The sequence below is a fragment of the Bombyx mori genome, chromosome 13 (genome assembly GCF_030269925.1).
Source record: "Bombyx mori chromosome 13, ASM3026992v2".
In the NCBI taxonomy this organism is placed as follows: Eukaryota; Metazoa; Arthropoda; class Insecta; order Lepidoptera; family Bombycidae; genus Bombyx; species Bombyx mori.
The window spans coordinates 9980817-9993881 of record NC_085119.1 but is presented as its reverse complement, the minus strand read 5'-3'; the positions used below and the strand labels follow the sequence as shown (position 1 = coordinate 9993881).

The 13065-nt window shown below is 35.8% G+C and overlaps 2 protein-coding genes across 3 annotated transcripts; one reads left to right on the top strand and one right to left on the bottom strand.

Moving 5' to 3' along the window:
• Positions 1-337: 337 nt before the first annotated feature.
• LOC101737354 (proteasome maturation protein) lies at positions 338-3511 on the bottom strand. The gene is made up of 4 exons (XM_004927776.5): positions 3307-3511; positions 2774-2935; positions 1855-1956; positions 338-560 (listed from the first exon to the last, which is right to left on the bottom strand). Exons 1-4 carry the CDS (start codon positions 3307-3309, stop codon positions 399-401), a joined length of 429 nt encoding a protein of 142 aa, XP_004927833.1. The 5' UTR covers positions 3310-3511; the 3' UTR covers positions 338-398.
• A 1665-nt stretch (positions 3512-5176) lies between these two features.
• LOC101737495 (uncharacterized) lies at positions 5177-12532 on the top strand. 2 transcript variants are annotated; one of them, XM_062671830.1, is made up of 11 exons: positions 5177-5239; positions 5351-5430; positions 5711-5902; positions 6552-6656; positions 6878-7133; positions 8461-8588; positions 9245-9439; positions 10094-10410; positions 11331-11397; positions 11512-11679; positions 12325-12532. In XM_062671830.1, exons 2-11 carry the CDS (start codon positions 5395-5397, stop codon positions 12490-12492), a joined length of 1632 nt encoding a protein of 543 aa, XP_062527814.1. In that variant the 5' UTR covers positions 5177-5239; positions 5351-5394; the 3' UTR covers positions 12493-12532. The 2 variants fall into 2 exon arrangements, with proteins under 2 accessions (XP_062527814.1, XP_062527815.1); XM_062671831.1 differs by lacking the exon at positions 5177-5239 and adding an exon at positions 5243-5277.
• The last annotated feature ends 533 nt before the right edge of the window (positions 12533-13065 follow it).

Genomic DNA, 13065 nt, shown 5'->3' with positions numbered 1-13065 from the left:
ATAGATATAAATTGAATGATAGGTCAGAGGATTCTTCCCGCTACGTATCTGCGTGGTAACGACTATGCCTATTCACCATCAGACGCGATGTGGGATCATTCATATAGTCTACCTAGTGGCAATTAAAAAATGTATTAAAATATACAAATAATACTGAATATAATTAGCCCGATAGATGTAACACTACAATATAATTTTTATGCCACATGGAACAAACGGTAACCATTATTTTTATTTCAAATACCTTTTAATATGAATTGCAAATTTTATACTACTTGCATTGAGTAGTATTTTACAGCTACACATTTTAAATGGATTTCAGAGATTATACATCCCATTATATTAAAAACATTTCATTTTATTATTTATTACAAATAAGATTTACAAGATGCGCAAAGTTAAAGAAGTCCAAGTGATCTCTCTATGACAGCGTGTGGCTGACCGGCAGTTTCACATAGATCACGTGTGTTGAGAATGTCTTCAAAACCAATATCTATGTATCTGCCAGTTAAAACATCATGTTGGAGATTAGAACTGGGCAGAAAGGGTAGACGTCCAACCTGCAATAGACAATTTCTTAAAAACACATTTATGGCTTCATTTTACTCTAATTTTATCAATTCTTCTGTTTCTGATTTTATATAAATTCAGTTTTTAAGCTGTGGACTAATTTTTTGCTGTTAATGTAGATCATCAGTGCTAGGCTACCAAGCACTGGTAATTAATGAGTATCCATAAGTCCATAGTCCTAGAAACAGCTTATGTCAGTGCTGCTCAGAAAGCATTGAGGTGAGGTGAAGTTATTATGTATACAAGTACATGAAGGTACTATAGTACATATGATGCCACATCTCTGTTGCATTGAATAAAAACAAATTCTTTTAGTGATAATGTCAGATTGCTCTATTTGTCACTCTGCTCACTCTATGGTTAGTACTGGTTAGTTAGCGAGGAATTAGGGTGAGCGAGGCAGGAAAATATGGTAGCAATGATGGTGGCCCAACTGAATAAATAGCTGGGGTTGAACACTAATATCAATTATCATACAAGAACCACTGGTATCTCAAATCATATCATAAAAAATATAAATATATGATGATGCCGTTAAGTAATATGTACATGACATTTAAGTAATTATTTTTTGTGAGTTATAAGTACATCCATACATTTGGTTCAATAGAAAAGTCCTGAAAGTTAAAATTTTATTTTGCATTTGAATTTAGTATACATTAATTTGAACAGTGATTTAATTTTTTATTCGCATTTGATGGGTGAAAGAGCTTACATATATTAAATGATTAGCAAACACCATAACATTATTATCACTACATAGACCTGAGGTTAAAATCTTATTTTATATTGAACAATGTCTATTCCACTCTTCAAATCAGTTTTTTATGCTTGAAGAATTACCTTACCTACCTAATTAGGCATTTGGGCCATCCCCAGAGGCCTTTCCAGTTTCACCAGGACAGGTTGGCGAGCAAAGGCTTATCCAAGAAGGGTGGAATTGGCTAACAGCTGCCTGAGCGCCTCCAAAGAAGACCTAACAACTCAAGAGCAGCTGCTTTCCGAATGAATCTACTACCTGATCGGTATCGCAATGTCTAATTCTTTGCCAAAGCGAGTATGGTTACCGGGGTCCCTAAGCCTGTTCGTAGTGTCAGAGCTGAAGGTGTCTAATGCAAGAGTTATTGGATCTGATGCATCCATAAGGATGTGTCTAGGTTTGAAATTAGAAAGTAAGACTACTTTGCAGCAGAAACAGTCAGGATCATGGCATCTTCCCTTGCTGCCACACTACATGTTACCACCAGTAAGTTATATTTTAAATAGCTTCCTCAGTATTCATACCTTACTCGCAAACTTCCTCTCCATTGTAATTTTCATTGGCGCATGTAGACCTTGGACATTGCGCAGCATCGCTAGATTCAGTTTCTCTTCATTTAAATGGTACTGAAATTCAAATATGTTTCTCAAATTAAGTCTTATTTACATTCACGGTGTAATTTTTCGTGATCTGCCTAAAAGCCAGAAGGAAATAATGTTCTAAGTAACCTAGCATAAATGGGGAAGAATATTCATTTCTGAGTTAATCAAGCACTGGTCCTTTCGTATATTTAATTTGTATTTAAGTTGGCCAGCAGATACTCAGTGTGCGGACTTACACACATAATTGCTCAGATTGCAAGTGTGAGTGAACAGCGCTAGGTGCACTGCTGCAGATTCTTGCTCCGATCGTCTGCAGAAATCACAACACTTTAACATGCATACACTTGTTACTACCGTTAAAGTTCTTGTCAATGTTTAATGTATACAACTTATAGATTCTTCTGTGCCTAGACTTTCTTTTACCTTTTGCTTCGCAACTATCTACTTGTGCTTGTGTTTGTTTCTCTGCACCATCTGAGCATTTGTAAAAGTAGTTATATAGTAAATTGTTGTGTGTGAAATTAGACATAGTTATTACGGTAATGCCTGAAGTCTGATACCCAAAGCCCTTCTCACCTTAACCTGTGACATTGACATAATCAATGCCTAAGGCATTGATTGGATCCATTTTTTTTAAATAAAAAACTGTTTGAGATTGTACTTTAGAATATTCTGCAATATAGAAGTTATGCCAATAACTGTATTAAATTGCTGTACTAGTTGAAAAATTAATAGACAGAAGCATGTAATGCAAAAACTTAAATTGGAAAAGAAACATATTATATGTTTCTTTTCCCCAATAGACACATTTTTACATAACATACATAAATATATAACATACATTTTTCTCAGATGCTTCTAGTGGATGTACAAAACCTAGTTTAGGTCTTGTGGCACCTAAACCGGCAATCATGGGGTCACGGATACCAAAAGTATTTTCTTGAATCTTGACACCATTGTCATCATGTTCTGGCTTTACTTTAAGGGGTGGTAGTCCGAAACTCTGAAAAATTGGCATATATCATTATTATGACTTTGCAAAAACATAGTGATTGGTTCAAAACAAAGCAAAATATTAGGGATGATATTAGAACTAGAAGGAATTGGTATTGGAAATTGAAATTAAAAGAATAATATTTTAATATTAGGGTCTCTTATGAGGTATTGAAATTTCTTAGCTTTGGATTTTATTTACGTCTAATAACGATATCCCGTATAAGTAAAATAGTTCTCAAAATGTCTGAAACTTGTTATTCCAAATAAATGAAAAATTAAGTAGTACAGTAACGTTTAATCGCGTTTATGACTCGAACAAACCTAAGAATTAACAAAAAAAGGACCAGCAAATTCGTCTTTGGAAAAAATACTACTTACCATTGTGTAAATATAGTTAACAGTTAATTAGGGATAAATAGTTTATATTTGGATCGATATGTTAATCAAAATACAAATAAATTTAATATACACTCTTTCTGAAACTGTACGGTGCCTAAATCTTTGAATCTATCGTTGGTTCAGCAACTGTCAATCTACCCGTTGTCAAAATTTGTCTAATCATTTTAAGAGATGTCAGGCAACTAAAAGTTTTCGATCAGTACCTATGTAAATTATCGACTATTTCATTTGCAGTTTTTCCATTGATTCATCCATCGGATAGACAAACGTGAGCGAAACAACCAAATTTTTTATGGCTGCGGCTGAAGTTATAAAATTTCATTTATTGGCAGTAATCGTTGCGAAAAAAATAATGTCCAAATATTATTAGTGGTTAGATGACAGCAGTAAAGCCTTGTTCAGACTAGGCGATTATTTTAGTCGAGCACCGAGTAATTTAGTGTCTAAACTACTCGCTACTGCACAGAACTCGTTCGCATTACGGTCCAGTAGAGTACACAAGTGAGTGGTGTTTTGCAAGATGAACAGGCTGCAACGCAATAGAGTGAATAAACTGATTAAACTAATCGTAATGGCATTTTAGAAGAGGTGGATGAGGAAATTTCTTTGATTAAGAAAAAAAAGTTATGAGAACGAAAATGGATCGATAGAAGCGATAAACTAGGAGCTACTAAATGTCTTCTGAAGGAATTAGCATTGGAAGAGATACCAAAGAATACTTCGATAGTTTGAGATTGTCCGAAAGTTGTGGGAATTTTCTGTTAACGAAAATACACTATCAAATTCAGCGCAAAGATACTTATTTGAGAAGTGCCACTAATGAACTCGACTAATCAACAGGTTCGGACTTGTTTAGTCAGTGAGCCAGTGAATAAGGTCGCGTGGTGGGAGGCGCTACTCGCCCGAAAAAATAGAACAGAATGGATTGACTTGACTAAATTATTTACTAACTTACTCGACTAAATTTTTGGTGTTCAGACACATTTAGCTACTAAATAGCTCGGTACTCGACTAAAATACTCGCCTAGTCCGAACAAGGCTTTACAGCGTGAATATCACCACATCAATTACCTTCAAAATCTTCAAACATAAAGTACCTACCATATTTTGATGTGAATTATCGAAAAAGCATTTTAAAAAAAACGGATTTCAAGTTTCACACCATAGAGCATTTTTATTTTATTCTTTTGAATTGGCAAACGGATTTGCGCGCATAACGTCCAAACTGTATTCTTGTTTAATATCAATAGAAATTAAGTGAAAATATCATTGGATGAACTCGAGATGTAGATTTAACATGTAGTGACTGTATGATATGTGTATGCACAGGAATGCTCTTTAGACTTGTTTTCTTTTGTGAAAAGTGCTTTGTTTTTTAGTGCTGTCCTGTCCTGTGTTTCCACGAACATGAAAAGCCATGCTGTGCGAAATACTTTGGTATTCCTATTTAATTAGAACTTCAAGCCTTTTTTACTGAGAATAATGAAAGAAGATCACAGAACAACTAATAAAGTCCAACGGTAGGCAGCAGGTTGGCTCTGCTCCTGGCATTAATGACGTCCGTGAGTGACGGTAACCATTCACCATCAGGTGGGCCGTATGCTCGCCTGCCTACAAGAGCAATAAAAAATAATAATAGTCAAAAAACGTTGAATTACTGGCGTTGATATGCACATAACCTTTCACAAGTACCTATGTTTTATAATGAACAAAATTTAATTTTATAAAATGAACATTTGTTCAATTCTAATAGTCTTATAAAGTAAATTAATAATAACTACGTTTGACACTACTTTTATTCTAGTAGTCTCTACTTCTTGAATTTGTAGTGAAAACTTTTTGAAGCAGAACTAAAAAAAAGGTTTAAATATTATTAGAGCTTCACAACAAAATCTGTCATTTTTTTGGTTAGGTATGTAAGCATTTGGTGTTAATAAAATATGTAAATATGTATGTAGGTAATGGTTATTAATATATGTATTTCATATATTGAGTTTGAATCAATTTAATCATTTTACTTCAGATTAAATTTGTTTTCATAAATCGACACAAAAATAAACGTTCACTATGACCGGGCGTGGTGGTGGAGCCAAAAAAGAACTGGTATGAATCGATCTCTTGTTATTCTTCGAAATATGTTCAACATTCGATATTATGACTTATAATTAGTTAGCTTAAACTTTTATTTACTCTTTTAAAGCCTCGCTTAGAGAATGCGTTCGGCAAACTCCGGGCTTAATCCTGATTTTACCTGAAAAAAAAACATCATCGTACTATGTATGAACGTAATTATGTAGTGTATCTTGTTGTTTAGCTACAGTTTTTACAAGTAAGTGTGACTTAAAATTACGAGTTGATTTGACGTACCTATTTAAAATTTTAGGATCCTGAGCAACTAATGAAAAAAAAGTTTCGCGCAAAATGTCTTTTTCGCGCTCTTGGACGTTTAGTGATGGCAAACGCTCACTGGCTGATTGAAGACTCAGAAAATTATGAAGGCTTAGAAAATGTAAAGCGAAGAGTCCAGCAAGCCATGCGTGGGAAGCCAAAGAAAAAACAATTGTTGTCGATTAATGTTAGACTTGTATATAAATAATATATATAATATTTTTGTTTCCTACCTATTCTAGTGACCTCGAGGGTTCATACTAGATTCACCGAACGAGTGACTGGTGAGCTCACGGGGCTCTAACCTGGTGACGTTGCTAACACTAGCCCTAGCAAGAGCAGTGCTTCATAGATAAATTATCATAAAATTTCTAGAGCCTTTTTTCCTACCTATGCTGATAGCCTTGAGAGGCTATTTCAGCTTCTCCTTGACGTGTAGGTGAGCTCACAGGGCTCAAACCGGGAGTGTTGCTAACACTGGCCCTAGCAAGATCAGTGCTTCGCAGAATCTGCCACCGGATCGGAAACGCAACCCACTGAGAAGATCCGGCGAGAAACTCAGTGGGCTGTGTCTATGGGTTAATTCAATCGTCGAGCCCTTCGTCGTAAGCGACGCGACGGGTTCAACGTGGTCGGTGACCGGATTACAGCCAATGAAGATAGTGAGATCTTAGAACGAACGTTAAACTACGTCTTTCGCACGACTATCGTCACATCTTCGCATTCGGATTACAATCATTCGAATGTATACATTTTTCCGTGGGCTATGTCTGTCTGGCTCACAATAGTGACAAGATTAGATTACCTCGAGACTTATAAACTCGCCTTTTTTCTAGGATAAAGCGTTGTTAAACAAACCCGCCAACGAACGAACAGAACAGGAGAAAAAATACATATATCGAATTATTGGCGGCTTGAAATGTTTTAAGCGTTATCCTAATGTAAGAAAGAAAAATCAATTAGTTGTATGTTGAAGTTTTTTACATTTAAGCTGGTCGTTGAATTTTCTAACTGAAGTAAAAATATGATGTTCTCTTGAGATGTATTTATTTAGTACACAAATGAGACAAGTTAGAGTATTAAAATTAAATAATTCTTTCAAAAACTCATTGTCTACCTACTTAAAAAAAGAAATGACGTTCATTTTTATTAAACCGAACAGCACGTAAAGAAGAAATTAGCGGCAGTGACGTACTTCAAATACTACGGCCCGTGTCGGACTATCGTACGTCAGCACCAAGATGCCCACGCCTTGTACTTTATCGTTAGCGGTGAAGTCACCGTAACTCAGATGGTATTCGACGAACTTCTACAACAGTATGTGTCGATCGAAATAGGGGTAATGCAATCGGGCGATTTGTTCGGTGAAGTGTCCTTACTTCACGGTATACCAAGAACGGCGACCGTTACTACTGTCGGTTAGACGTTGTTTTAATTTTGTTTGTAATTGTTTAAGTAACGTATAATAACCGGCAAACTTCTTGAGCATTTGTTGACGTAGTGGGGGTAAGTTTGCGCATGGTACACTCACGTGCAAAAACATTACTTACTCTGCGTCATAATGCTATTAAATTATTAAAATCAACATATGTATTTATTTATGTATTTATTAGAACATCAACAAAACATATAGGTTAGTAATTGTAATAATTTAATCTTGGGGTAAAATAGATATTCCTTCTATTAAGTCAAAACTAGAGCTGTTGCCAGGTCTTGGTTCAGTTAAAGCGAAGCTGGTATTTGTAATTTTTTTTTCGTTATCATAATCTTGACCATCATCATCATCACTGTTTTCATCACCCGAGTCGCTATCATCGTGATGAGTCGACATAGGGCTCATCGGCGTAGTTTACAACTCGGTCGATTCGGTCTTCTTTTTTGTCTATAATTAATTATTTTTTGAAGATATTCGATTCGTAGTAATCGAATGTTACTTTTTTCATTTACCAGCTTCCGATTATTTTCTGTTCTTTTTTTCCATCTGAAGCCTAGCTCTTTCATAATTCGTCATTATTTATATCTTCTTTAAATTTTTCGAAGCCTTTCTACGGTACGGAGTTTCGCTGCTTGTTATGTAGTTATTATGATTACATCTTTTTATTACAGATTGAACGAAACTATCCATTCCGGTAACTTTCTTCTTCCCTGATCTTTTCTTACCCGGAGTCCGAAACACGGCGAGCAAGCCAGAGCCTTTAGCTTCGTTAATAATGCACCTAACAGTACTCACTGATGTTTTTGTTGCTTCCGAAGTCTATTTTAATTTTTCCATATCATACTTCCCCTGTTTTATAATGAAGCAATATACGTCGTACACAAATTTTCTACCCTTTCTTTTAAGTACTACACCAGTTTGTCACGGCATAGTGTATGTTTTATAAAAAATCAACAAACACTCAACAAATAGCAATGGCAACAAAGTCCACAAGCAATTATAACAAATAACTTAACGATTAATAACGATAGACTTTCCACTGTACGCAAGCGTACTTTTGGGAGCAAGCGGAATGAGGGCGCGGTGCGGGACGCAAGGTTCGACTGATCTACCAATAACGCGCTCGATACGATTTCCCCTGCCGTCGCGCCTCACCCTCACCACCAAAGTGATCTAAAATTCGGTTCTGCGCAGTCAAGGTCATTTGCTCAAGAAGTTTGCCGATTACTATACCTAGCTATCGATAAAACGTTGTATAGCAACCATAAGATATACCCTTTGTACGATATTCTTCTCTAAATTTTCGCTAGGTCACTGTGAACTGTTGGCATTAATGAAAGAAGATTTTAAGAATGTATTGCAAGCTTCCGTGCAAAAACAGTGGGACGAAGTCAAACGTGCAATGTCTGCGTTTACTTATTTTGATGGCCTCGATGAGGTAACATGCGGCTATCTGTTTAAAGAGCTGTTGTTTTCCGTTTAATTTTAACGTTTCTATTTAGATGTGTTTGATTTTTTTTTATCTCCAAAAGAGATTATATTATAATATCATAATTATCATTATTGGTAGGTAATGTATATTTTACGATTGTTCTAGTCCATGATTCTTTGGAATAACAAAAATGAAACTACATATTTTAGTTCTTGCATAAGAATGTTTTACAGTGTTGAACCATTATGATCGATGTTTCTGTTCAGTCCAGCATTTCGATCACAAAACGATTGGAAATTACGTTACTGTTTTTAATGCCCGAATAGTTGTTATCAGACTGTTTTTGAGATTGTAATGTAAATCAAGCAACATTTTTATTCCGACATTGAGATCAGATCAGAGGAGAGTTCATTCCGAGGCTTGGATAATATGCATTACTTAACGGTGGTCAAAATTTTCACCGCAAGTTCAGTTGTTCATAGATTAATCGATCTTTATATAAATACATCATGTTTTATACTAGCACACATTTTTGACTTGATCACGGTATCACTTAAAACATGCCTGAATAAAAAAATGAACAAAAGACTTTTATTCTTTTTCAAATCTCATTTAGGTAGCGTATAAAATCGTTTCTATAATTTATTATTTTGCCTTTAAAGGTCGCCCGTCGCGAAGGTTGTATTGTGGCAAAGATGAAATCCTACGAACAGAACGAGACTTTACTTGGAGACGGCGTGGGTGTCGCCAATTTTGTATATTTCGTTCTATCCGGCCGGTGTCAGATGATCGAATCCATCCAAGTGGTCGTGACTACGCGTCTTGGACGTGATTTTTACAGTCTTTATGATCCATATGTATGTATCAGTTTATGGGGTAAGCCGTTTAAACTTCTGATACACACGCTATGGGGGTGTCAGCCAAATACTTGACAAAAGCTAAAAACTCCGAAAAGTTTTTCAGAGGCATTTATAGTACAAAAAAAATCATCAAATGTCATTAACGCATTTGAAATAAATTTATTTTGCTTGAAAATGTATATTAAGTTTTATGAAACTTTTGTTTAAAATATTTTATTATTGAAGGAGTACATACGCACATAATATCCATTAACGGTGCTTTTAGGTACAGGTAAGCAACGGTCACCGTCTTCGTCGAACCCGTCGCTTGCGACGAAGGGCTCGACGAGTGAAATAACCCATAGACACAGTCCATTGAGTTTCTCGCCAGATCTTCCACGAACATTTGAAAATTATGTAAGTACATATGTAGTGAAAACTAAATAATAATGATAAAAGTTTTGCGTAGGCACTTCATACAATGTTAAAGTAAAAGGTTAAAATAATTTAAGTTGCCGCGAATTACATAATATACTTTTTTAATATAATTGATATCTAAACCAAAATATACAGATACTGTACTAAGTTCAATATCACAAAATATTCATAACCCATCGATTGTATTAGTTAAAATATTATTTGACTTTTTAAATTATTGTATTCATTTATAAGATACCGCCAGACGAGAGCGAACAAGATTTGGACACAAAGTATTTTGGAGCCTACAATAACCGCAGAGAAAGTCGTGATTCGGTGGAGTCAACGAGTCAAAGAAAAAGCATAGAACGGAAAAGGACAGAGAGTATACTAAAAAATTCCAGTTTGTCGAAGCAAAGCAAACATTCGGAGGGTAATAAAGGGGAGAGCGTTCAGATCTCTGTCGATGGTCCCGAAATCATAGAGCTGAGTGCATCCACCGCGGCCGTACCGTCTACACAAGAAAACCGAGTTTTATTGGATCCTACCGAACAAGGTCGTAACTCTCACAGGTGATTTTTTGATTTTTTTCTTAGTCCAATTAATTTTTATTCAAAAAGAAGTCCGGTTTGGGTTTGGTTCATACAAACTTATTTTTCCCCCTGTTTCCTGCCTCCATACTGAAACAACATTAATATTTTTTTTACATAAAACAACATTAGTTTATACATCGCGACTCTATGTTGTGAATTATTAGTGATACAAAAGATAAATATTAAGGAAATAAGTCGTCGTCGATTCAAGTCGTGTTGGACTAAAGAATAAGACGCTCTGTATATTCAAGCGTTTAAGGGATGTGAACTATGCAGATGTTCAAAACCCGCCGGCAGGTATCATTTATTCCAAGGGAAATACGTTGGTACTTAGCATGTGCTTAAGATTGACGAATTCCACGGAGAAGGAACAATAGTGTGTACTAAATGATTTTGGAAATCTAATATGCGTATGTATCGCCGTCTTCCCTATTTCTACCACGAAGCAGCAAATAGCAATGTTTGAGGGTTAGGGCAGTCATAATGTGATTGTACTGGGACTTCGAGTTTATTTTTTCACGTTAGCAGAATTCACGTTATGATGCCTGTAGTGTCGTGCGTTGCATCACCCATGTACCTAAGAAATTATGAAAATTGCACTTTTTCAAACGCCTTTTATCAGAAAACTAAAGCAAAAACAATACACATGTATGTATAGTGAGAGCCATAGTCTTTATACTTAAATAAAATTCACCGAAATTATTGACTTTTGTTCTGCAGTTTAGTCAAAGTTATTCCATTTGTACTCTATTCGGGATAGCTTGAAGGAATACAGAAATATGATTCAAAAAAACTTCTTCTGATTCTTCAAAATGTTCGGCACTCGCAATGATTTTAACGCTATATTGAAAAAGTTGGTAGTATTTATGTATATTCAAAATAAAATGTAATGATTATAGAATGAGTGTAATTCCGGAAGCGATCGTGGAGCCATTGCCGCAAAATCTTCGAACATATTTCATGCAGGTTTGGTTGATTTAAATTTTGGTTTTAATTGTATAAATTCAGTCAGAATTAATACCGTAAAGTATTGACTTAAAGGCTTAAATTAGAATTTTTCATTTAAATATTTTAATCAAGGTCTGCATATTTAACCCTGGTTCAAGTTTCGGATTTGGTGAAAATATGCGTGATCGACGCATTGTAGCACTAACGCCAGTGGATTGTATGCTGCTACCCAAGATATGGCTCTTACAACGTAACACTGCCAATATATGGACAAGAATTCAGCATTATTTGGATAAAAAAGTAAGATGTCGATTCATTCAACTATTCACACAATTTGTAGTACAAAATCACACAACAGATATTTTGCTTAAGATCGATTTCAGTTTTTTTTCCCTACCTAAGCTGATAGCCTTGAGAGGCTATTTCAGCGTAACCTTAAGTAGTAGGTGAGCTCACGGGGCTCAAACCGGAGTGATGCTAACACTGACCCTAGCAAGAGCAGTGCTTCGCACAATCTATCACCGGATCGGAAACGCGACCCACTGAGAAGAGCCGGCGAGAAACTCAGTGGTCTGTGTCTATGGGTTAATTCGCTCGTCGAGCCCTTCGTCGTAAGCGACGGGTTCGACGAGGACAGTAACCGGTGCTTGTGGTACCTAAAAGTACCATTAATGGATCGGGAGGATCCGTAATGACGTGTTTTGGGCGACGTCGACTGTTTACCATTCGGTCTACACGATTGGGTATTAGATTACAGTAATTTTTCTCCAATATACATAACGTATCGTCCTAGAATCTAGACTTGTAACTAATAAATACAGTGTAACTTAGGTATACCCATAGTTAATATATTTAATACAAAAGGTAATAATAATCTAGAAGCTTCAAATGTCAATAGTCTAGGCTTTCTAAATTTAAAAAAGAAACTTATTCATTTTATGTCAGATACCTACGAAGAAGGATCTCTTCAAGCAGTTCGTGGAAGACCGTCGTTGGCAAGAATTTCGGGATCAGATGGTGGATGATGTCGTCAGTCGATCAAATACAGTGAACTGGACCTCGGTTCATGATGTCCCATATTCTATTCGCATGGAAGAGATGCTCGATATTTAATACTTTTAAAATAAATGCTTGATAGTTTATGTAGTTAAAACGTTTTTTTATTTTACCATTTCCGTACTCGTCGACCGAAATTCGCTGTCGAAAATAAGTCCATATTAGGTGGATTCTACTTATCTATGAATAAAACATAGCATGCTATATAACGTATCTTCACTGGGAAAGTGGAGGCGGAGGCCACAAATGAGGCTAGAAATCCAAGTAGGTCCATAGTGCGTAGGCGGTAAAAAACTTTCGTATAAAAAGTATATGTTGAATCTTATTTTTTTATTGCCCTTGTAGGCAGACGAGCATATGGCCCACCGGATGGTGAGTGGTTACCGTCGTCCATGGACTTCAGAAACGCCGGGGAAAGAGCCAAGCCGTTGCGTGCTGTTAAGTACTCTCCACAAGCTCCGTTTGACGAAGGACATGTCATAGCGCTCGGGAAACCCCGATAATCTTAATCAATTATAGGTTAAAGTTATATACACATATAACTAGAGATAGCGAATAAATATAAAAAAAAACAAAGTAATGTAAAACAAACTGAATACCTAAGTGTTTTTAACGTATTAACAAGCCAGA

Coding starts and splice junctions, on each gene's coding strand:
- LOC101737495 (XM_062671830.1), top strand. CDS start 5,395: ATGACCGGGCGTGGTGGTGGAGCCAAAAAAGAACTG. Junction 6,657..6,877: donor GTTTTAAGCGTTATCCTAAT/GTAAGAAAGAAA, acceptor TAAACCGAACAG/CACGTAAAGAAGAAATTAGC. Junction 11,680..12,324: donor AGCATTATTTGGATAAAAAA/GTAAGATGTCGA, acceptor ATTTTATGTCAG/ATACCTACGAAGAAGGATCT.
- LOC101737354 (XM_004927776.5), bottom strand. Junction 1,957..2,773: donor TAGAAGCATCTGAGAAAAAT/GTATGTTATATA, acceptor TTTGAATTTCAG/TACCATTTAAATGAAGAGAA. Junction 561..1,854: donor AGAGGAAGTTTGCGAGTAAG/GTATGAATACTG, acceptor TGTCTATTGCAG/GTTGGACGTCTACCCTTTCT.